The sequence below is a fragment of the Pristis pectinata genome, chromosome 2 (assembly GCF_009764475.1).
Source record: "Pristis pectinata isolate sPriPec2 chromosome 2, sPriPec2.1.pri, whole genome shotgun sequence".
Taxonomy (NCBI): domain Eukaryota; kingdom Metazoa; phylum Chordata; class Chondrichthyes; order Rhinopristiformes; family Pristidae; genus Pristis; species Pristis pectinata.
In genome coordinates, this window is record NC_067406.1 from 136,272,344 (window position 1) to 136,295,750 (window position 23,407).

The 23,407-nt window shown below is 43.9% G+C and overlaps 1 protein-coding gene across 5 annotated transcripts; it reads left to right on the forward strand.

Moving 5' to 3' along the window:
- The first annotated feature begins 379 nt into the window (after positions 1-379).
- Positions 380-20,678, forward strand: LOC127587260 (uncharacterized). Of its 5 annotated transcripts, none has more exons than XM_052045552.1 (2): positions 380-632; positions 2,451-20,678. In XM_052045552.1, exon 2 carries the CDS (start codon positions 2,566-2,568, stop codon positions 5,917-5,919), a length of 3,354 nt encoding a protein of 1,117 aa, XP_051901512.1. In that variant the 5' UTR covers positions 380-632; positions 2,451-2,565; the 3' UTR covers positions 5,920-20,678. The 5 variants fall into 5 exon arrangements, with proteins under 5 accessions (XP_051901512.1, XP_051901534.1, XP_051901521.1 ...); XM_052045574.1 differs by lacking the exon at positions 380-632 and adding an exon at positions 802-921; XM_052045561.1 differs by lacking the exon at positions 380-632 and adding an exon at positions 808-1,142.
- The last annotated feature ends 2,729 nt before the right edge of the window (positions 20,679-23,407 follow it).

Sequence of the window (23,407 nt, forward strand, 5' to 3'; positions counted from 1 at the left end):
ACACTACCTCTTTATTCCTCTTTTGCACTATTTATTTATTTTTGTAACTTGTGGCAATTTTTATGTCTTGCATTGTACTGCTGCCGAAAAACAACAAGTTTCACCACATATATCAGTGAACCTGATTCTGATTCTTATTCTGGTTGTCCAGTGACCCAAGTATTTGGTGTTTGGGATGGGACTTGGTCTCACCATCTCTCCTGAAATCAAGGGTGACTCCAGCGCCAAGGAGCTCGCCCCCAAGCCAAGAACAGGGTGCGACTGTGCCGCCAGGAACGCCCCGAGAGCGCAGGTGAAGCGGGAATGAGTAAAATGCACGGTTGGTGCAATGTGTCTGACGTCTTCGTCCCGGCTCCTTGATCAGTGACGCGCACTGGCTTCATGTTGCATTGGGGATTGCGCCGGGTGCACGGAGCCCTTTTAACATTGCAAAGACCAAGTCTGCCCCGCTTTTGGCAAATAAAGGAACTTGGGTTTATTGGCAGATCTCCGCAATTGGGAGCTGGGTTGCAGCTGCAAGATCTTGTTGGATGCGGCAGGGTCGGGCATTGAGCTGTGTGTGTGTTTGTGGCAGAGGAAGCGAGGACGGCCGGAGAGAGAGAGAGAGAGGGGGAGAGAGACTGGGGAGCCCGGTGAGTGTGTTTCAAGGACCCTGCATTCCTCGCCGCAGTTCTCCGCAGTGGCGTCTCTCCTTGTCTGTGCTGCACAGGTGCAGACTTGCATGGTGCACCTGTGCAAGTCGGTGTCCCTCTCACTGTTGGGGAGGGAAGTCCAAACGCGCTACTGGGGTGGGTCCGGGACGCTGCCTCTCACTGCCGTTCATTGCTGTGTGCTTCCCTTCCCAGCGCAAGGGTCTCCCGGTGTGGCAGCCCCTGCAGAAAGCCACCCGTTGTTTAATCCCGAGGACGGACAGGGGTGAAGGTACACTCGGAATACTGTGCCGGAGTCACGCTTGGTTGGTGTTAGAGCGCTGCGCTGGGAGCTTTCCGATACCCCGCGTCCGGCTGAAAATGCCGGGTCAGAAATAGGCTGCGGGACTGTCTGGGAAATTCATGGGGAAGGCTGCCGTCCGGCGCTGCCTTCCGTTTCACTGAAGGGTTGGTATTGATTGTTCGCACAGAGTCAGCTGCGGAAGGGAAACGGTAAATATTGTTTGAAATATGAAAAGGAGGCTCAACGTGGAACGTGTGTGTGTCTGTATAACTGTGCGTGTGTATGTCTAACTGTGTGTGTCTAACTATGCGTGTATGTGCGTGTCTAATTCTGTCTGTCTATATCTAACTGTGTGTATGTGTGTGTGTATGTTTAACTGCTTGTATGTCTGTGTGTGTGTATGTCTAACTGTGTGTGTCTAATTGTCTGTGTCAAACTGTGTGTGTGTGTGTGTGTGTGTCTAGCTCTGTCTGCCTAACTCTGCGTGTGTAACTGTATGTGTGTGCCTAACTTTGTGTGTCTAACTGTGTGTGTATATGTGTGTCCAATTCTGTGTGTGTATGTGTGCATGTGTGTGTCTAACACTGTGTCTGTGTGTGCATGTGTGTGTCTAACTCTGTGTGTATGACTGTGTATGCACATGTGTGTGTGTGTTTGTGCCTAATTGTGTGCATGTATGCGCCTAACATCTGTATGTCTGCTTTTGTTGTTTTTTTTGTGAATCTTTATTTGTGTGTGGTTCTGTGTATATGTTTTGTGTGTGTGTGTGTGTGTATGCCTTTATCTGTCTGTCCAGTGTGTGTGTTTACTTGCCTGCCCATGTATACATCTATTTGCGTGTTTCTGAGTACCTCTGACTGTGTGTGTGTGAGAGACCATGCACGTAATGATTAACATTCAGTACACATTGATACATGGAACTCACCTCATCCATTGTGAACCAGGTAGGTTGTATTGTGTGGTTTTTATAGTGGGGAGGAAGGATATTGAGAAAACATGTCTAATTTTTCTGATGAAAGGTTATCAACCTGAAATAATGATTTCTCTTTCCATGGTTGGTGCCTGACCTGCTGACTATTCCTGACATTATCTGGTTTTATTTCAGACTTAAAGCATCAGCAGTATTTTTGAGTTTTGATTACATTTAGTATTGACAGAATGTGGTTTTCATACGTGCATTCTTGAAATAGAGAGAGCTCAATGTCGTCTGGCATTTAAAAATACTATTAATTGAGACTGGCAAGTATCTTGGTCATTAATATACTTGGCAACAACTATTGACAGCCATTATTGTTAAAAAGATCCACTACATCTATTATTTATGCAGTTTACAGTGATTCTTTGTATCTCTTGAATCTATGTTCATATAAGAAGTGCCAAATATTTCTGAATGCTTCAGTAAAGTTGATAAGATTGTTTGGCAAAGAGAGGGAAAATGTTGGGTAGGAGGTGGTCTTAAATTCTCTTCCTCTAATGCAAGATGTAATTCAGATCTGGATTTCTCTCCCATGACACAGGGAACGATGAGCTCTTAAGAAGTACTTGGGCTCCCAGTGACACTTGGACAAGGAATTTAAATCAAAGGCAAAGACTGCATTGGCACCTTATCCTGAGTCAAGGCCACAGGACCGGATGGGGACAATAGCAGGAGAACTGGATGCCCAGACAGTGCCAAGGTTGGTAGTGGGCAGTGAAGGCCTTGGAGGAAGCTCTTGCAGCAACAGCCAATGGAAACCAACATCTCCAGACCATCAGAAGGCTCTGGGCTCATGTCCTGGGACAAATGTGGGCGTCGCCAGCTCCGCTCCTCCTCCATTTGCACCCGGCCAGGATGGGTCCGGCGAAGGGGAACAGGAACAGACGAGTGCACCAGCCGCAGGGAATGACAGTTGTGACAGCGCAGGCAAGGACACTGTGAAGCAAAGTCAGTTAGCCATAGCACCGGGCAAGCAGACGGGAAGTGGGCCAGAAACACAGCAAATAGAACATTCTCAACCTGGACCTTCTGGTGGTCTACATAGCAAGGATGGGGACACAGGGCCTCCTGGGACTGATGGTGAGCTGATCAAGGGTGTGGGCACAGAACTCCCTGGGACTGATGGTCAGTGTCCCAAGGTAATGGACACAGAACATCCTGGGACTGACGATCAGCAGATCAAGTGTGTGGACACAGAACCTTCTGGGATTGATGGTCAGCCGATCAAGTGTGTGGATACAGTTGATGTTCAACAGACCAAGGGAGTGGATACAGGACCCCTTGAGGCAGATGTTCAACAGACCAAGGATGTGGATATAGAGCTTCCTGGGGCTGATGGTCAATGGACCAATGATACAGACACAGGACCACCTGGGGCTGTTGGTCAACTGATCAAGTGTGTGGACACAGAATCTCCTGGGACTGATGGTCAGTGGACCAAGGTTGTGGATACAGGGCTTCCTGGGACTGATAGTAAGTTGGTCGATATTGGAAACACAGGACCTACTGTGGTTAATAGTCGGCAGAAAAAAGGTTTGGACACTCAACTTTCTGGGGCTGATGATCAGTGGACTATGGATGTGGAATCTGGACCTTCTGGGACTGACAGTCACCAGACAATGGTTTGGGGCACAGGATCTTTTGGAACCAATGATGTGGAGACCCACAGTCAACACCTTAAAGGAGATGAGAAGGGTTCAGAACTGGGTCAAGAGATAAGACTGGATGGGCACCTCCAAAAATCTCCCCATGTCCAGAAAACTGAATGGGATGGCATTGAAAGAGAAGGGGGAAAGAATGTTGGCGGTGAGACTGACCCAGCAATGAAGGATAATGTCGAACCAGGTGACAGGAAAGGAGGAACAGCTGAAGCTGAATCTGAAGCTGAAAACAGTGAGCAGCAACTGGGAATTGGAATGAAGGGAGATGCCATTCCCAAAACTGGCCCGCCATTTCTTGAGGAAATTCATGGGCTACAGATTGCATCAAAGGGAAACAAACTGTCTATCCACGACTGTCCCACAGAACAGCAGTCAACCATGCCACCATTGGGTGCTGAATCAAACCAAAGGGGAAAAAGCCAACAAGATGAGTGCAAATTTAAGGACGCAGAGACAATGACGACCCAGTCTCCAGCCAGCTCCTTTCCTCCCAACCGGAATAGGTCCTGTCGGGATGTTGAGGTCCAGGCAGTCCTGCAAAGTTTTCAGTGTAAATCAACCGCAACCAGTCCCAAGAGCCCAGTGCCTGGATTGGCAGGAAGCTCACTGAGTGATTACTGGGGTGCTCAGAAAGTCTGTTCAGAAAGTAGTAACTCCAAACCCTACATGGCTAATAACCACACGGTGTGCATCAGTGGCGCCCAGCAGGGGTTGGAACAACTGAAGATCACTTGTACATTTGCAGAGGACTCTGAGCAATCAAGTATCATTTGTGAGCTCAGTGAAGAGTCAACTGGCATGGAATCCTGTCAGGGTAACAAAGAAAATGAGCAGAAATCTCCTCAGGGATCTGACTGTCATCGGCTGACAATGACTCGTGACAACAGAAGTGGGCTGCTTGTTTCTGGAGTTCCAGATCATGGACAGGGGCAATCTGCTGCTGTCATAAGTCAATCAAAACTTGGTGAAACTGGACCACATGACCACTTGCAGCTCAGAGCAGAACCTGACTACTCAAAAGGTATGTCTCAGATACACCAAGGACCCAAGCAGTCAGAGAATGCTTGTGTTGATGGTGACAATTCAGACCAATCAAATATTAATAATAGCATCAGACAAGAAGCCTCCCACCTCCCCTCGTTACATTGTGTTGCTGAAGCATCTGTACATAGCCGTGTTGCTGCTTGCCCCAATAACAAAAACAACCAATCACAAACCATCCTTGGTAAAGCAGGCCAGTCCAGCATTGCTGCTGACATCAGTATGAAAGTCCAACCACAGAGAAGTAGCAAAGAATCTGACCAATCAAAACAAGGACCTGTAATAAGTTGGCAATCTGGCCAACTAAAGGACAGCTGTAATAAATCTGACCAATTGAAAATAGACTCTGACATTAGCAAGCCAGTCAAAAGCCTAGAATTTGCTAAAGACATTCAAGGGATATCTGATTGGTCACTCATTGTGGATAATGATGAAAAGGATTGTGCTCAAGCACAAGCGGCTGGTGACAGGATTAATTATTCTGGCCAATCAGGTGTCAAAAAGGAGCACGTTCAGTCAAAACATGACCCCAGAAAGGAAACTAAGCAATCTAAAGATGGTATCAATATAATATCTGTCCAACTGCAAAGTATAGAACCTGGCCAATCACAAAGCCCTTACAATATCATAGAGGAAACTGATCAGCCAGACTCTGACCAGAACGCAAGGAAAGCATCCAGCCAATCAAAAGATGCACACAGTATTAATAAGGGATTGGCCCAGTCACAAGCTGCTTGTGATGTCAGGAAAGAACCTAGGCAATTGAAAACTGATTTGAACAACAGCAAAGGACCTGGCCAGCTAACAGCTTCATATGACAACTGTAAGGAAGTAGCCCGATCGAAAGCAGGTGATTTTGCTAAGAAGGAATCTGTGCAATCAAAAAATACTCCTCACCTCAGTAAGCAGTCTGACAGTTTTAAGACTGGAAAAGCAAAACAGACTATTGATGTGGAAGTTGAACCAGAGCAGATGGCCAGTGATGCAAGCAAAGAGACAGTGCAGTCGAAGAATGTCCGCGACGTGATCTGGGATGAACAGGGAATGACCTGGGAGGTGTATGGAGCTTCACTTGACCCTGAATCATTGGGATTTGCCATTCAGTGTCACTTACAGAGACAGATCGTGGAGTATGAGAAGCAAATCAAGGTAAACAACCAGAGCAAAAGATCAGCGTCCATAGACGCAACCCCTGGGAGCAATAAACCTAACAAAAGGAGGCAGCAAAATATATTCAGGACAGTTCTACAGAACATGAGGTCCCCACAGTGTTGTGTCCGTCCAGAACCTTCATCTGTAATTGACTGAAATTAATTTAGCAATATTTCAAGAACCCTTCAAATTGTTTGAGACGGACTGCTTTATAATTTCTTTTTCCTGGACACGTTTATGGACAGATTTTTTTTTCTTAGCATACGTGAGTGGGTGACATTATTCCACATGGCCATTCTATTGTGTGTCATTTTTTCTAGAGGAACCATGTAGGTTGATTGTTAGACAATAATGTCCACCAGCTGTAGATACAATGAGTGGTTAGCTATTATTTCATAAAGGGTAAATTAATATTATAGAGATAACTGGTTTGTGAAGATTTTATTCAGAAATTCTTGGACTCAAAAAATGTGTATCCATTATCTTGAAACTCATGAAAATCACACGATGGCATAGAATGCATGAAAACAATTGGTATATTTTAGTTGGAGCAAAAAAACTGCAGATGCTGGAATTCCAAAAGAAAAACAGAAAATGCAGGAAGCTTTACACACTCATACTTCTTCCAATTTAGTGTATTGCACTTAGTACCACAATGTGGTCTCCTCTACATTGGAGAAACCAAATGCAGAATGGCTGACCACCTTGCAGGACAATACTGCTCAGTCTGCAAGGGCAGCCCTGAGCTTCCAGTCACCTGTCACTTTAATTCTTACCCCACTCCAACTCTTGCCTCCAATGTAAGCTTGAGGAACAGCACCTTATTTTCCTTCTTGGCGTGTGCTAGTCATCGGGACTTAATATTGAATTTAACAATTTCAGGTAACATCATTTTATTCTCCCTCTCCCTCTCCCTTTCTCCCCCTCACCCCCCCCCCCCACAAAGGAATGACTATTTCTACTTCAATTTGCTTCTTCTTTCTTGTTTCCAACTGCTGATTTTTAAAAAATAATTGTCGCCTTGGCAACTTTTGTCTGCACCCTGTCACAGACACTCCCTCTGCTCCCCACAATCCTCCCTCCCTCTCCAATTTAAAACACACTTGCCTTCTCACATTTCCAGTTCTGATGAAGGGTCCTTGATCCCTCCCTCCCTGATGCTGCACGGCCTGCCAAGCACTTCCAGCATTCTCTGCTTTTGATATACTTCGATGTTTGGTCATGCTTTGAGGGATAAAGTTTACATAAGCAGCCCGTGACATTTACAGTTCTGTGGTTCCTGTAGAATGTCATCTGAAAAGCAAATAAGTGTTGAAACATGTTGAAATAGAGCCAACAGTATGATTATTTGTAGAAGTACAGGGTATTAAGCAGATTCCTAAATTCATTAAGGAACGTAACACTTGTTCCAAATACATATGTTTCATGTTACTTGATGTGCTCTATTTAGTAAACCAGAAAACTTTTTATGGTATTAATATATGACTAGAAGTATCAATATTATGCATCTTAGCTCACCATCCCAGGTGAAATATATAACTGTCTGTAATTAATTTCAACAACAGCACTAACAGTTGTCAAGTTTTCAGCTAATCTTTTTGTATTGTATTAATGTGAATTGACTGTCTTTTACTAAGTCTGGATGCAGTTTCCTATGAAAACTTATTCCGTATCCATTCCCCTTAATCCAGTGAATGACCAGTAGTAAAGAGTGATTGGTACTTGGTAGCGGCCTACACTGCGTTGAGAATCTTACGATGCAGATGAGAGAGCTAAGATCATTTTAAGTCCCGTTGTTGAATTGGATTGCGATGAGTAGAGAACGTGCTGCAAAAAGGAATTTCTTTGCAGCAGGAGGTGCTTCCTGTTTCCATAGTATTTCAGTCACTTGCTCTTCCTACCCCATTACATTGTTCCTCTCCTCTACCTCTTGAAGAAATGCATTTATAGAGTAAAGTTGGTTGTGGTCATCGACGATCAGCAGAATCAAAGTAGATCTTGTTAAGACTTATAAGTTTCTGGGTGGGTTTGACAGGTTAGATGATGATAAGCACTTTCCTTAAGCCAGAGTCTAAAACTAGAGCTCATAACATTAGGACAAGGAGCTTTAAATTCAGATCAAGAGATATCTGCAGGAATGTAGCCGCCTTTACTCAAAAGACTGCCAATCTCTGCTTAGTTGTTGAGTACATTCAAGGCTAAAATGGATAGATTTTTGAAGACTAAGAAAATCAAGGGAAATAGAAAATGAGCAGCAGGTTGGATCAAAGAACGCTTCACTGTAACTGATTGGAAAGTGATTAGAGCTGGCACCAAGGGACACAGATCAAGATTGATCCACTCCCAGGACTATAATTATCCAGCTTGAAGAGAACAAGAACTTAATGTGAAGCTACTGAGTTGTGTAGTGCACAATAATTTAAATACAAAATTGGTTAGGAGGCACCAGATTTTTTTGTGATACCTGTATCAAAGTATGGAGAAACACCAAATTTGCTCTGTGTTGCAAATCCATTTAATTTAAGCAAACTGAATGGAAATTAATTTGTTTGAAAAAGTAGAATGGAAATGGGCCATGCTTGATAGTTTTGTAGCAAACATGTCCATTTACTGGAAAAAAAATAGTTGATTTTGTAAATTATTGATATTGTTATTTGGGAGCAGAGTGTCGCAGCCTCTCACCGTCAGACACCCAGGTTCAATCCTAACCTCAGGTACTGTTTGTGTGGAGTTTGCACATTCTCCCTGTGACTCCATGGGTTTCCTCTGGGTGCTCCAGTTTCCTCCCACATCCCAAAGAAATGCAGGTTTGTGGTTAATTAGCCACTGTAAAGTTTCCCCCAGTGTGTAGTTGAGTGGCAGAATCTGGGGGGGGGGGGGTGTTGATGACAATGTAGAGATTGTGGGATTAATTCAGGATTATTGTTAATGGGTGAGTAATGATCAGCATGTACTTGGTGGGCTCAAAGGCCTGGTTCCATGTTGTTTCTATGACAATTTCTCATGCAACAAAAGCAACATGCATTTAAATAATGCCTTTAAGGCAGTGAGATATTATCAAACAAAAATTTGACGTCAAGCCATATAAAGAGGTACCTGTTCAGATAATTAAAAGTCTTGCGAAAGACAATGCATTTAAGGAGCACTTTAAGGGGGAAGCAGGAGAAAGGGCAAGGGTTTGGGGAGAGAATGCCATCAGTCATGAAGCATTTAAAATCAGGACAGCACATGAAGCCAGAAATGGAAGAGTGAAGAGCTTTCATGTGGTTGTAGGGCTGAAGGGGTTAACAGGGGTTGGGGGAGGAACTGGGTGGTGGTAAGGTAGTGCGGGTGGAGGGCGAGGTAGAGTGGGATTTGAAAACAAGGATAGGGATTTGAAATTGAGGGTTGATGTGTGGGTGGGACCTGGTGTGCATTATCACACGGGGAGGGAGTGGTTTGGATGATTTTGGATTTACGCAGGGAAATGTGGAAGGTCATGGAATATTCAACTCAATCTGCGGAAAGACCCAAGGTAAAGACTCAACAAACTTAGCCCCTCTTTACAAACAGATAACCTTTCCATTTTATTGGAAAACCCAGAAAGAAATTAAATTTGACCTATGGGGATTGGGGATTATTATTGTCACATGAACTGAGAAACAGTGAAAAACTTTGTTTTGTTTTATTTTTTGCTTTGTTCTACTTACGTTGTGAAGTGATCCTTAAAGATCATTTCACAACATAAGTACATCAAGATAGAACAAAAAAAAAGCAATAACAGAATGCAGAATATAGTGTTCTAGTTACATTGCAGAGAAAGTGCAGTGTAGGGAGACAATAAAGTGCAAGGGCCATGACGAGATAGATTGTGAGGTCAAGAGCTTTATCATACAAGAGGCCCATTCAGGAGTCTTATAAGAGCAGAACAGAAGCTGTCATTGAGCCTGGTGGTACATGTTTTCAAGCTTTTGTATCTTCTGCCCGAGGGACTGTGGGCAGAATGAGAGAATAGAGAATCTCTGAGCTGGGAGGTGTCCTTGGTCCAAGGGTCTCTTGGATTTAATTATAATTCAATGGATTACGTTAAAACTTGGGATTTACAAAGGAGTGTGTTTGGGGTGATGGAAATGGTGTACATGAATCCTGATGGGTCAAGGAACTGGAACTTAACTGCTAGGCTCCATTTTTATTTATATATGTACATATTCTCAGAGTCCTGCCTCAGATTGTCCAGATCCACAGTGTCCAATGCTGTCACTGGTCACCACTCCCATTCAGGGCCCAGCTATAATTCCAGATCACATCCCAGTGATGCCATTAGACCCAAGCCGCTTATTTGAAAGAAGGGCTTCATCCCTGTAGATTTTCCCTCCTCTGAAGATCAGGATAGACTGGGTTGGCTGCAGGATCAGGGAGGCCAGGAGATTGGCCTCATTTTAGCTGCTCATGTTCCCTACCTAAACAAGTGTGATTTAAATTGCTATCTGGGGGCTTGAGTTACAAGGAAAGGTTGTGTAGACTAGGACTTTATTCCCTGGAATGCAGGAGATTGAGGGGTGACCTGATAGAGGTATACAAGATCGTGAGGGGCATAGACAGGGTGAAAACACATTGTCTTTTTCCCAGGGAGGGGGTGCTAAAGACAAGGGGGCATAGGTTTAAGATCAGAGGTGATAGATTTAAAAGGGACATCAGGGGCAGCTTCTTCACGCAAAAGGTAGTGCGTACTTGGAAGGAGCTGCCAGAAATAGTGGTTAAGGTGGGCACATCAGCAACATTTAAAAGCCATCTAGTTAAGTACATGAATAGGAGAGGTTTAGAGGACTATGGGCCAAATGCGGGCAGATGGGACTAGCTTGCTGGGCAACACAGTTAGCATGGACGAGTTGGGCAGAAGGGCCTGTTTCCATGCTGTATGACTCTATGACTATGACACTAAATCTGGGGCTAAAGTCTTGTGAATCTTCTCATTGTATAATACACAATAAAGTCCTGGAGGGGATATACTTGACCTTCCCTTGGAGGTTACCTGCTCTCCTTGGCCTGTGCAGATATACTGATGTAGCAATCTTGATACTTACCTCATCAATTTTTCCTACCTTCATTGGCACCACAATTATTTAACTTGATTATCCTTCCCACAGGCACCTTTATCACCACAAACCTATTTACATTTGTTCCATTCCTCTGAAGAAAATATTTCAATGTTATTAATTGCTATATGTTGCATTTTTTAAAATGTCACACTTTATTTCTGTTAAAAATGTAATAAATGTGATATGCAGTAAGAATTTCTGTTTAGAGTTTTCTCCCAAGGGTCTGGAATTTTGATGCTCTGTATTTTCTAAGACTGAACCATCCTATAGCTCCTTGTGGGCAGAGACTTTATTTACAAGCTGCTCCTAGACAGTGTGGTTGAAACAAAAAGGGTGCATCTATACAGTACTTTCCCAATTCAGGAACTCTTAAAGTGCTTTACAGCCAATGAATATTTTCATAGTATTGCCCTCGATTTACTGTAGGAAATTCCCCTCCATTTTGTTCACAGCAAGCTCTCACAAATAGCAATGAGACAAATAATCAAGTCATCAGTGTTAGGAGATGGTTTTGGCATAAGTGGTGCCTTGAGAACTCTCCTGATCCCTTGTGAAAAGTGCTATGGGAAACTCTATATCCCAAAGGATGGATGGTGGCTGTGTTTAGAGAATGGTGGTACTTCAGACAGTGCAGCACTCCCTCAGATCTCTAGAGTGAGTCTTCAACACACAGCTTTCTGACCTGTAAGTAAGATTGTTACTGTTGAACCTGTTGATGCTAATGATATCACATTTCCACTGGGAATGGAGATACAGGCAACCCCTACATTATGACTGTTCGGGTAACAGAAATTTGACTTCACAAATCACTACCCAAAAATTTGAGATATGGATTAAAATTCCCTCTCATGTAATTTAATTGGGAGGAAAAATAGTGAAAAAAACCCCACAAAATTAGATTTTGTTTCAACGTTCACAGATGACGTGACTTTGCGTTGTGGAAAACCACGATGCAGACCGTTCTCTAAGAACAGAACTCCCCTGTAACGTGGGGATTGTCTGTTTAGGAGGTGGGAAGTGATGCCTGCCTGAATCCCTTGGGCAGGACTTGTCTCTCATCTATCGTTATGTTGGCACCAGGGCTGAATGTAACTGGTATGATTGTACAAATCTCTTTCTGGTGTGGTTCTAGCATAAGTATGGGTATGGGTCCCTACTGGCTCACCTTCACTCTGGTTGGTACATTAGAAGAAGCTAGAAGGTAGGACATGATTATTTCCTGTCATTGGTGTCATAGGAACACTGAACACCAAGGTACCAGCTTGGACACCTGACCAATCAATCTCAAATCAACCAGGTTTGAACATTGTGAACAGGTCTGGAGGGTAATTGTATTGCTACCACTGTATGGACCAACTTCAACAAGTGTTTTGGCTTCAGTGAGTGCTCTGAGGACATTGCCAGTTCTATACTCAGGTCTGTTGCACCTTGCCACTTGCCACCTTCTCATTCTAAATCCACTTTAAAAGCTTATCCTTAACTTCTGTTATTTATTCTCAAATATTGCCGTGTCTCCTTTGTCCATTATCTGCTTTCCTGTTGACCCACATTAGTTTCTGATCTCCCAGCCTCTCTCATTAAAACTCACCAATTAAAGACTCTCATCCTTGCATTTCAACTGACCTATACTGAATATAGATTGTGACTACATCCTGTGGCCTCCTGCCATTTGGGCTTGCCAGCATTGTACTTCAAACATAACGATGGCCAGAAGCTGTAGTCATGTCTGGGATCCATTGTCGAGGGTGGGGCTTGTATTCTATGAGTGGATTTTACCTTTCCTTCTGAGACATTGCTGCCTGGTAACCTGTTATTTACCACTCAGTGGGAACTCTTAGTTTTCTCCACTGTACAAATTCTTTTGTATTGTTTCTTTGAAGAAGATACTGCTTGGATCTCATCAGAAGATGTCGTTGGGATTCCAGCAAAAGTGGATGAAGAGGAGGGATTGGTTTATTATTTTCACTTGTACCAAGATACAGTGAAAAGCTTTTGTTCTGCATTCTGTTTTCTTTTTGATACCTCGATGTAATTATGTATAGCATGATCCAAATAGCTCGTCATACATACAGCGAGGTAGCAAAAGGAAAGCAGAATGCAGAATATAGTGTTGCAGTTACAGAGAGAGTGCAGTGCAGGTAGACAAATGAAGTGCAAGGGCCACAATGAGGTAGATTGGGAGATCAAAAGTTCATCTTCAGCGTATGAGAGGTCCATTCAAGAGTCTGATAACAGTGGGATAGAAGCTGTCCTTGAGTCTGGTGGTACTTCCTCTCAAGCTTTGGTATCTTCTGCCTGATGGGAGAGGGGAGAAGAGAAGATGACCGGGGTGGGAGGGGTCCTTGATTATGTTGGCTGCTTTCCTGAGGCAGGGGGAAGTGTGGACAGAGTCCATGGAGAGAAGACTGGTTTGTGTGATGGACTGGGTTGTGTTTACAACTCTCTGCAATCTCTTGCAGTCTCCGGTAGAGCAGTTGCCATACCAAGCTGTGATGCATCCAGAAAGGATGTTTTCTGTGGTGCATCGATAACTAGTTCCATAACATAGATAAATTACTGGGTCTGCATGGGAAATCAAAGGTTGCTGAGGGAGATAAAGGAGGAAATTGCAGAATTCCTGGACATAATGGGTGCCTAGGAGATCCACCAGGATTTTGCCTGGATTGGCATATAAAGTGAGACTGGAAAAGGTGGGTTTGTTTTCCTTGGAGCAGAGAAGGCTGAGGGATGACCTGAGAGAGGCATTTAAAATTATAAGGGGTTAGATAGGGTAGATAGTAAAGATCTTTTTCCCAATGTGGCGGTGTCTAAGGCAAGAGGGAATAGATTTAAAATGAGAGGTAGGAGGTTCTGAGGGGAAATTTTTTTTTTAACAAAGAGTGGTTGGAGTTTGGAATGTGCTGCCTGAGGAGATGGTGGAGGCAGATGATCTCATAACACTTGGGAGACATCTAGGCAAGTACTTGAATTGCCAAGGCTATGAATCGAATATCGCTAAATGGGATTAGTATAAATAGGTTTCTCATGATGAAACACACGGGTTTCTGGAATGGCAGGTTTGTCACATGTGGAAGAATTGAGGTGGCTGGGCCTTTATCCTCTGAGAGGATATTTGAAGGTAGAACATTTTCAGGGGACTCAACTGCGTAGATGTGGAATGAGGAATCCAGAACTAGAGGTCACAACCTCAATAAGGGATGGACGTTTTGGACTGAAACGAGGATAAATTGCTCACGCATTTGTGAATGTTTGGAATTCTCTACTCTGGAGGGCTGTGGAAGCTCCGTCATTGATTGCATTCAGAAGAGAGCTTGATAGAGTTTGAATATTAAGTGAATTAAGGGATTTGGAGATAGGGCATGAGGTGTCCAAGAGAACCGAGGGCAGGGTGGTAGATGTTGTCTACATGGACCTTAGCAAGGCCTTTGATGAGGTCTGGCATGGTAGGTTGGTCTGGAAGGTTGGACTACATGCGGTATAGGGTGAGTAGGCATGGTAATAGGCTTGATAGTGGGAGGCAGAGGGGTTAAAGGAGGGTGGTTTTTCAGATTGGACGCCAATAATCAGTGGTGTGCCATCGGGATCGGTGCTGGGTCCTTTATTGTTCATCACGTGTATTAATGGTTTGGAAGAGAATGTACGTGACATGATTAGTAGATTTGCAGTTGACACCAAAATTGGTGGTACAGTGGGCAGGGAAGGAGGTTGACTAAGTTTGCAACAGAAAATAGGAAAGTGGGCAAGGGAATGGCTGATGGAATTTAACTCAGACAAGTGCAAAGTGATGCATTTTGAAAAGTTAAACCAGGGCAGGACATACGCAAGGAATAACAGGACCCTGGTGAGTGTTATTAAATAGCCAGACCTTGAGGTACAAGCATATAGTTCCCCGAAAATTACAATACAGGTGGACAGAATGGTGAAGAAGGTTTATGGAATGCATGTCTTCATCGGTGGAGGCATTGAGTTAGGAGTTGGGATGTGATGTTACAGTTGTACAGATTGTTGGTTTGACTGCACGTAGAGTATTGTGTGCATTTCTGGTCACCATGTGATGGGAAAGATGTGATTAAGCTTGAGAGGTGCAGAAACGAGTAATAAGAATGTTGCCTGGACTGGAGGGGTTGAGTTATAAGGAGAGATTGGATAGGCTGGGACTGTTTTCCCTGGAGCGAAGGAGACTGAGGGGTGACCTTCTGGAGGTTTATAAAATCATTAGGGGCATGGATAAGGTGGATGGTCACAGCTTTTTTTTCTCAGGATAGGGGAGCCTAAAATAAGAGGACATGGGTTTAAGGTGAGAGGGGAAAGATTTAAAGGGGATCTGAGGGGCAGGATTTTCACACCGAGGGTGGTGGGTATGTCAAGCGAGCTGCCAGAGGAGATGTTAGAGGCAGGTACGATTCCAAGATTTAAAAGACATTTGGACAGGTACATGGATAGAAAAGGTTTAGAGGGATATGGGCCAAATGCAGGCAAATGAGTTTAGCTTGGGTAAGCATCTTGGTCAGCATGGATGATTTGGGCTGAAGGGCCTGTTTCTGTGCTGTATAATTCTATGAATCTGTGAAAGTAGTGTTGAGGGAGAAGCTCAGCTATGATCTTTGTTATATGGTGTATCAGGTTTGAGGGGCCAAACAGTGAACTTCTCTCCAGTTTCTAATGTTCTTATGATCTGATAGAGAGATCTAAAACTATGAAGAGTATAGACAGGTAGAGAAGAACTGTTCCCATTTGTGGGTCAAGAACCAGGAGACGTAGTGTGAAGGTGGTTGGCAAGAGAAAGAAAAGTGATGAGGAAAATCATGTGGGCTGTTCAGAGTTGCATTGAACTACCAAAGGAGTAGTGGAGGCACATTTAATTGTGGTGTTCAAAAAGCAGGTGGATAAGTATCCAAAAGGAAATTATTTGCAGAAGTTTGGGGAATGAGTGGGGAGTGGGATAAGGGCTCAGTTGGACTGTTCTTGCATGGAGCCAGGACAGACTCAAGAGGTTGACTGGCCTCCTTTTGTGCTCTTACTGTTCTGTGATTTTTGTTTTGGATTTGAATTCAACCTTTGCAGAACCAAGTTGTGTAAACGTTGTGATAAATAAAGAATTCTTTCACAAGATCACAAGACAAAGGAGCAGAAGTAGGCCATTCGGCCCATTGAACCTGCTCCGCCACTTCACCATGAGCTAAACTATTCTCCCATCCAGCCCCAATTCCTGGGCTTTTCCCCATATCCCATGATACCCTGACTAATTAGCTACCTATCAATCTCCTCTTTAAACACCCCCAATGATCGGGCCTCCACAGCTGTACTTGGCGACAAATTCCATAAATCCACAACCCTCTGGCTAAAGAAATTTCTCTTCATCTCTGTTCTAATTCTTTGCTGATCTTCATCAGGAAAAGGTTATTTCCAGAAAGCACAGAAGACAACCTTCCTGCTCACTCCACTGGCGTCAGTAATCAGCCTCCTCTCAGCCCAGCCTGACATTGCAGAATTCTCTCCTTAAACCCTTCTGACCCTCCCCTCTCCTTTGACACCACCCTCAGTTTGTTTTCTCTTCAGCTTTCACAAGTCTCCATGGGACAATATATACTGTATAATAAGTCTGACATCAATTCAAATATATTCAAAGATGGAATATTCCCTTGGCGATTTGGTTCAAAATTTCAGTGGCTGAGGCAAAAAAATAATGCATTCTATTTCACTTTCCAGCCCTAGTGTATAATGCCTTTTGGACCACAGCAGAATGATCTTTCTTTCATATTATACGAGTTCACTAAAATTAACAAGACTTGATTATTTGAATTGGTGTCAGCCGCACACAGAGGTCAGTCCTTTTGTACAGTGATTTGAATTCCATGAGTGATTGTAGTAATTACATTCTACTGTGCTTGGATAATGAAATTGTGTTTGAGAGCCTCACCTGGTTCAGTATGTTCTTTGAATAACTCTCCAGTCGTCTGATAGATTTCTTTGTAGTTTTCTTGTAATCCATGTTGCAATAAATCAACATTCTAAAATGTGAATATTCTCACGACTACAAGGCATTCTGTCATATCTCTTTAGTGTCATCAGGATCATGTTTCATTCACAGGATTTTAGTTCCTTGCAAAAATAAATAAGTTTATTGTCTGTCTTCACATAGGAAAGCCATTTGCTGTTCTCCTCTCTTTGAAATCTCCTTTGATCACAATGCTGCCTGATGTTCCTAGTACTTCGGACTCATTTTTCTCTGGCAATCATTAGTTTCTTGGGAATTTGTACCTGTAGCTCAGTCACTGGCATGTGTGCTCCTGAATCAAAAGGGAGTGGTCTTAAGATCCCATTCCAGAGACTTGAGCAGAAAAATCTCAGAATCAGAATCAGATTTATTATCACTAACTAATAAGACATGGATTTTTTTGTTTTGCAGCAGTACAGTGCAAAGACAAAATTACTGTAAATTACAAAACTAAATAGTGTAAAAAAAGGAATAATGGGATAGTATTCATGGGTTCACGGACCATTCAGAAATCTGATGGCAGAGGGGAAGAAGCTGTGTCTGAATCATTCAGTGTGGGTCGTCAGGCTCCTGTACCTCCTCCCTGACGGTAGTAATGAGAAGAGGACATGTCCCGGATGGTGAGGGTCCTTGGTGATGGATGCTGCCTTCTTGAGGCACCGCCTGTTGAAGATGTTGTTGATGGTGGTGAGGGTTGTGCCTGTGATGGAGCTGGCTGAGTCTACAACCCTCTGCAGCCTCTTGCGATCCTGTGTATTGGAGCCTCCATACCAGGCTGTGATGCAACCAGTCAGAATGCTCACCACTGTACATCTGTAGAAATTGGTAAGAATCTTTGGTGGCATATCGAATCTCCTCAAACTCCTAATGAAGTAGAGCAGTGGAGTGCCTTCTCTGTGATTGCATCAATGTGTTGGGCCCAGGATAGATGACCCTTAAGTGCAGTGTCAGAGAGTTGTGGAATCATACCACACAAACAGGCCCTTCAGCCCATTGAGTCTGTGCCACCCAGCAAGAACCCATCTACACTAATCCCATTTTATTCTTCTGACAGTCCCATCAACTCCTCCCCAGATTCTAGCACTCACCTACAAACTAGGGGCATCTTACCGTGGTAAATTTACCTACCAACCTGTATGTGCTTGGGACGTGAAAGGAAACCAGAATACGGGGAAGAAACCCATGCTGTCACAGGGAGAATATGCAAACTCTACCACAGACAGTGCCAGGGATCAGGATTGAACCCATGTCACAGGAGCTGTGAGACAGTGGCTCTACTAGCTGCACCACTGTGCCACTATAAACATGTAAGCCTTTTTAATGACTCCAATGGAAAGGTGCATTCAGGTACTAATTTACTGCCCAGGGAGGGGGCTGCTGATTGGGACAGAACATGGAACATTACGGCACTGTACAGGCCCTTCGGCCCATGATGTTGTGCCGACATCCTATCCTGCTCTAAGATCTATCTAACCCTCAATTTCTCTGTCACTCATGTGGCTAAGAGTCTCTTAAATGTCCCTAATAAAACTGCCCCCAGAGCCTATGCTGGCAGTGCATTCCATGCACCCACCACTCTGTGTAAAAAAAAAAAACTTACCTCTGACATCCCCCTTATACCTTCCTCCAATCACCTTAAAATTATGCTCCCTCGTGTTAGCCATTTTTGCCCTGGGAAAATGTCTCTGACTGTCTACTTGATCTATACCTCTTATCTTGTACATCCCTATCAAGTCACCCCTCATTCTTCTTCACTCCAAAGAGAAAAGCCCTAGCTCACTCAACCTGTCCTCACAAGACCTGCTCTCCAATCCAGGCAGCATCCTGGTAAGTCTCCTCTGCACCCTCTCGAAAGCTTCCACATCCTTCCTATAATGAGGTGACCAGAACTGAACACAATACTCCAAGAGTGGTCTAACCAGAGTTCCATAGAGCTGCAACATTATCTTGCGGTTCTTGAACTCAATACCCTGACTAATGAAGGCCAACACACCATACGTCTTCTTAACCCTATCAACCTGCACAGCAACCTTGAAGGATCTATGGATGTGGACCCTAAGATCCCTCTATTCCTCCACACTGCTAAGAGTCCTGCCATTAACCTGGTATTTTGCCTTCAAATTTGACCTTCCAACGTGTATCACTTCACACTTTTCCGGTTTGAACTCCATCTGCCACTTCTCAGCCCAGCTCTGCATCCTATCAATATCCTGTTGTAACCTACAGCAACCTTCTACACTATCCACAACACCGTCAACCTTTGTATCATCATCAAACTTACTAACCCACCCTTCCACATCCTCATCCAAGTCATTTATAAAAATCACAAAGAGCAGGGATCCCAGAACAGATCCCTGCGGAACACCACTGGTCACCGACCTCCAGGATTGGGCTACTTGTTGGTTATCAGTGATTGAGGGTTGGGCAGGGGAGGGAGGAACTGGAATCAGGCACTGGTCAGCAGGCTCCGACTGGGGGTAGGAATTGAGAGAAGCATCCCCAACCCTCCACACCCTGCCTTCAGCGGCGCATAATCACTGGTTGAATTTCAGGAGCTGCTGAACTGCATCTTAACTTGGTTTTATGCTCCTGGGTAGACTAATGTGGCAGTAGGAAGGTTCCTACAACAACTCATAGAGGGAGTCATACAGCATGGAAACAGGCCCTTTGGTCTACCAAGTTTGCGGTGACCATCAAACATCCACTTACACGAATCCTACACTGATTCATTTTGTTCTCACATTCCCCAGATTCCACCACTCAGCTGTACACTATGGGTAATTTACAGTGGCCAATTAATCTACCAACCCGCACGTCTTTGGGCTGTGGGAGGAAACCGGAGCAGTTGGGGGAAACCCACACAGTCAGAGGGAGAAGTTGCAAACTCCACACGGACGGCACTTGAGGTCAGGATTGAACCCGGGTCATTGGAGGTGTGGGCCAGCAGCTCTCCCAGATCTGTTTTGCGTATGTGAGTGGTAATGGGAATTGCTCATCAGCACCCTGGAGTCTCCAGAGGCCAATTAATGCTTGGAAATAGGTGCTAACTGGCTAAATATCTGGTTCTTTATCTCACCAAAGACAAGCTTGAGTCAGGAAAACCATGCACTTTATTAGAACCTTTCAGACTCACAAAGTTCTTGACGACCACCCAAGAACTGTTTGAAGTATAGCCACAGTTGGAAGCATGGAAACCAACTTGCACACAGCAAGCTCCCACAAATGGCAATAGGATATTACCAAGTAAATGTTCTTTCTTGGAATGTCGATTTGGGCCAAAAGCTGACCAGGACCCCACAGAAAACAACCCTTTCCTTCAACACAAGGCAAGGATGTTTTTCTTACAACTGTCAGAGAGAGCAGGCAGGTCCTATGTTTACTGTCTCTTCCAGAAGACAAATGAGTAAAATTTAGGTGGATTGTTTCCCTTCAGATCTCCCTTTGCATTAGCTCAGTGCTAGCTACAGTTCCCGAGGGGAGCTGAAACCCGGGCAAGGATGGAGCAAAAGGCAGATCGCAGACACAAGGCTAACAGCAAAAGAATGCAGTGCTTTGAGTTAATTCACACAGTTCTGAAGTGACTGCCTGAGGGTGTGCTGTCAACATCTCTCCACCAGGACCTGTTATTTATTTATGACTTAGTAGAAAGGGAAAATACTGGCTAAAATTATGTTTCTGCCACTGAAGTCTCTGATCAAGAGCATAGTGGAAGTATATTGTTGCATAGGAACGTAAGAAGCTGCAGGGAGTAGTGAATTCAGCCCAATACATCACGGGCACATCCCTCCCCACCATCAAAAGTATCTACAGGAGGCCCAGCCTCAAGAAAGCAACATTCATCATCAAAGATCCCCACCACCTGGGCTTTGCCATCTTCTCGCACAAGGTTCAAGAACAGCTCCTTCCCTTCAACCATTCGGTTCTTGAACCAACCGGCACAACCCTAATCGCTACAGTTCAGCAACACAATGACCACTTTGATCACTTTGCACTAAAATGGACCTTGTGTTTTATTTTGTTCTAATTGGTTTTTTTTCTGGTAAAAATTGTGTATGATTTATGTTTAATTTATGTGATGCTGCTGCAAGTAAGGTTTTTATTGCATCTGTGCATACATGTACTTGTGCGTGTGACAATAAACTCGAGTTTGACTTTGAGTTTCTGAGTCAAATCCTCACTGAAGTGAATGAAAGAGGGAACCTTGGAATGTGTGAAAGACTGGGAGGGAGCATGAAACATGGCACTATCCGGGACCAAGATAAGATCTCTTTATTAGTCACATGTACATCAAAACACACAGTGAAATGCATCTTTTGCGTAGAGTGTTCTGGGGGCAGCCCGCAAGTATCGCCAATCTTCCGGCGCCAACATAGCATGCCCACAACTTCCTAACCCATACGTCTTTGGAATGTGGGAGGAAACCGGAGGACCCAGAGGAAACCCATGCAGACACAGAGAGAACATACAAGCCCCTTACAGACAGTGGCCAGAATTGAACCCAGGTCACTGGCGCTGTAAAGCGTTACGCTAACCGTTACACTACCGCGCCTGCCCACTTGACTCACTTGACTGGTAGACATACCACCACCCTAATCATTCCATTCCTCTGGCACTAACGTAACACAGCTCGATGTGTACTATCTGCAAAATGCAATGCACTTACAGGCGTAGCTGACTCCAACAGCACCTCCCAAACCTGCGCATGGACAAAGGCAGCAGGTGAATGGAAAGACCACCACCTGCAGGTTCCTTTGAAGTCATGCCCCATCCTGACTTACAGAATCTAAATTTTGGAATTCCCTGGCCAAAAGCACATGGGCAGCCCCTTCACCCAAGAACTATTATGGTTCAAATAGGTGGCTACCTCCTCCTTTTCAAGCGCAATTATGACTAGACAGTAAACGCTGGCCTTGCCAGCAGCACACACATCCTGAAAACAATAAAACTGAAACATAATGTGGTTAAGTATTGAGAATTACCAAGGGAATGTTGATTGATTGTAAAATTTTGATTCCTATACTTCAACTGCATCAGTAGCCTACAATGCTTCCAAACTGTTATTGCAGTAGTCCTAAATATTGATGGATTCCTTAAGGTGACACCAAGAAAGGACTTGCAAATGTTTGGACTCTTTCCTGACTTTAGGGTAACCAAATCACTGGGCTGCCGATGGCATACTTCTGAAGCATTTTGAAATGTTTTCTGAGAGCCAACTTGCAATCAGCAAGCTCCAACGAACACCGATGATAAATAAAATAATACAACTTATTTAAATGACATTTTGTAAGTGTTTGGTATTAATGAGATTACTAGGAGGATAAATATTGGCCTGGTTTTTCAACGAACAGTATATTGGAAACAAGTCCATCATACAAACCAGCCTCTCCTCCATTGACTCCGTCTACACTTCCTGCTGCCTTGGGAAAGTAGCCAACATAATCAAGACCCCTCCCACCCCGGTCATTCTCTCTTCTCCCCTCTCCTGTCAGGCAGAAGATACAAAAGCTTGAAAGCACATACCACCAGACTCAAGGACAGCTTCTATCCCACTGTTATCAGACTCTCATACATTAAAGATGAACTCTTGATCTCCCAATCTACCTCGTCGTGGCCCTTGTACTTTATTTGTCTGCCTGCACTGCACTTTCTCTGTAACTGCTACACTATAATTCTGCATTCTGTTTATCTTTTTACTACCTCGATGTAATTATGTACGGCATGACCTGCCTGGCTGGCACGGAAAATAAATGCTTTTCACTGTATCTCACTACATGTGACAATACTAAACCAATAATACCAAGAATAATACCAATAATAAAAAGCGGCCAATCTACACAGCAATGTCCAGCAGTAAATAAGTAGGCAGGTAACCTATTTATTTGAGGTGAATTTTTAGTGAAACCTCTTGATTGGAATACTGAGGAGGACTCATCTTTCTTGAAGTAATGCAGTGAAAGTTTCAAGACCACCTGAGGTGGTAGGCAGGGTCTGTGCTGAATGTTTCATCTAAAAATAGGACTATCAGCAGTACAGCAGCCCAACAGTGATGCACTGAGAGTTCCAGCCTGGTTTTACATGCTTAGGTCACTGAAGTAGGACTTGAATGTGTTGGCAAAAATGTTACCAGCTGATCCATAGAACTCAGGATAAGAGGAAACCATTGCTCACCATTCAGTATATTAGCACAAAGGTCTACTATTTTTGACATGGCAAAAACCAGGCCTTTACTAGCGATGTTGTCAGAAGAGATTAGAATATGAGATAAGGGTATTTATTGATATCACACTAGGACCCAACTATATGTGTAAGTTTGGGTTGACCAGAAAGTTTCAGGTCCTCGAGCTCAGGTTAGGTTCAGTTTGGGCATGCTCAAGTCTTAATTTTATAATTGAACAGACTCCATGTCACTCAATGAGTGTTGGTATTGGTTTATTATTGACATTTGTACTGAGGTACAGCGAAAAACTTGTCTTGCATACAGATCGTACAGGTCAATTCATTACACAGTGTAGTTACACTGAGTTAGTACAGAGTGCATTGATGTAGTACAGGTAAAAACAATAACAGT

What these genes read in the sequence shown, in the direction of transcription:
- LOC127587260 (XM_052045552.1), top strand. Translation starts at nt 2,566, where the DNA reads ATGGGGACAATAGCAGGAGAACTGGATGCCCAGACAGTGCCAAGGTTG.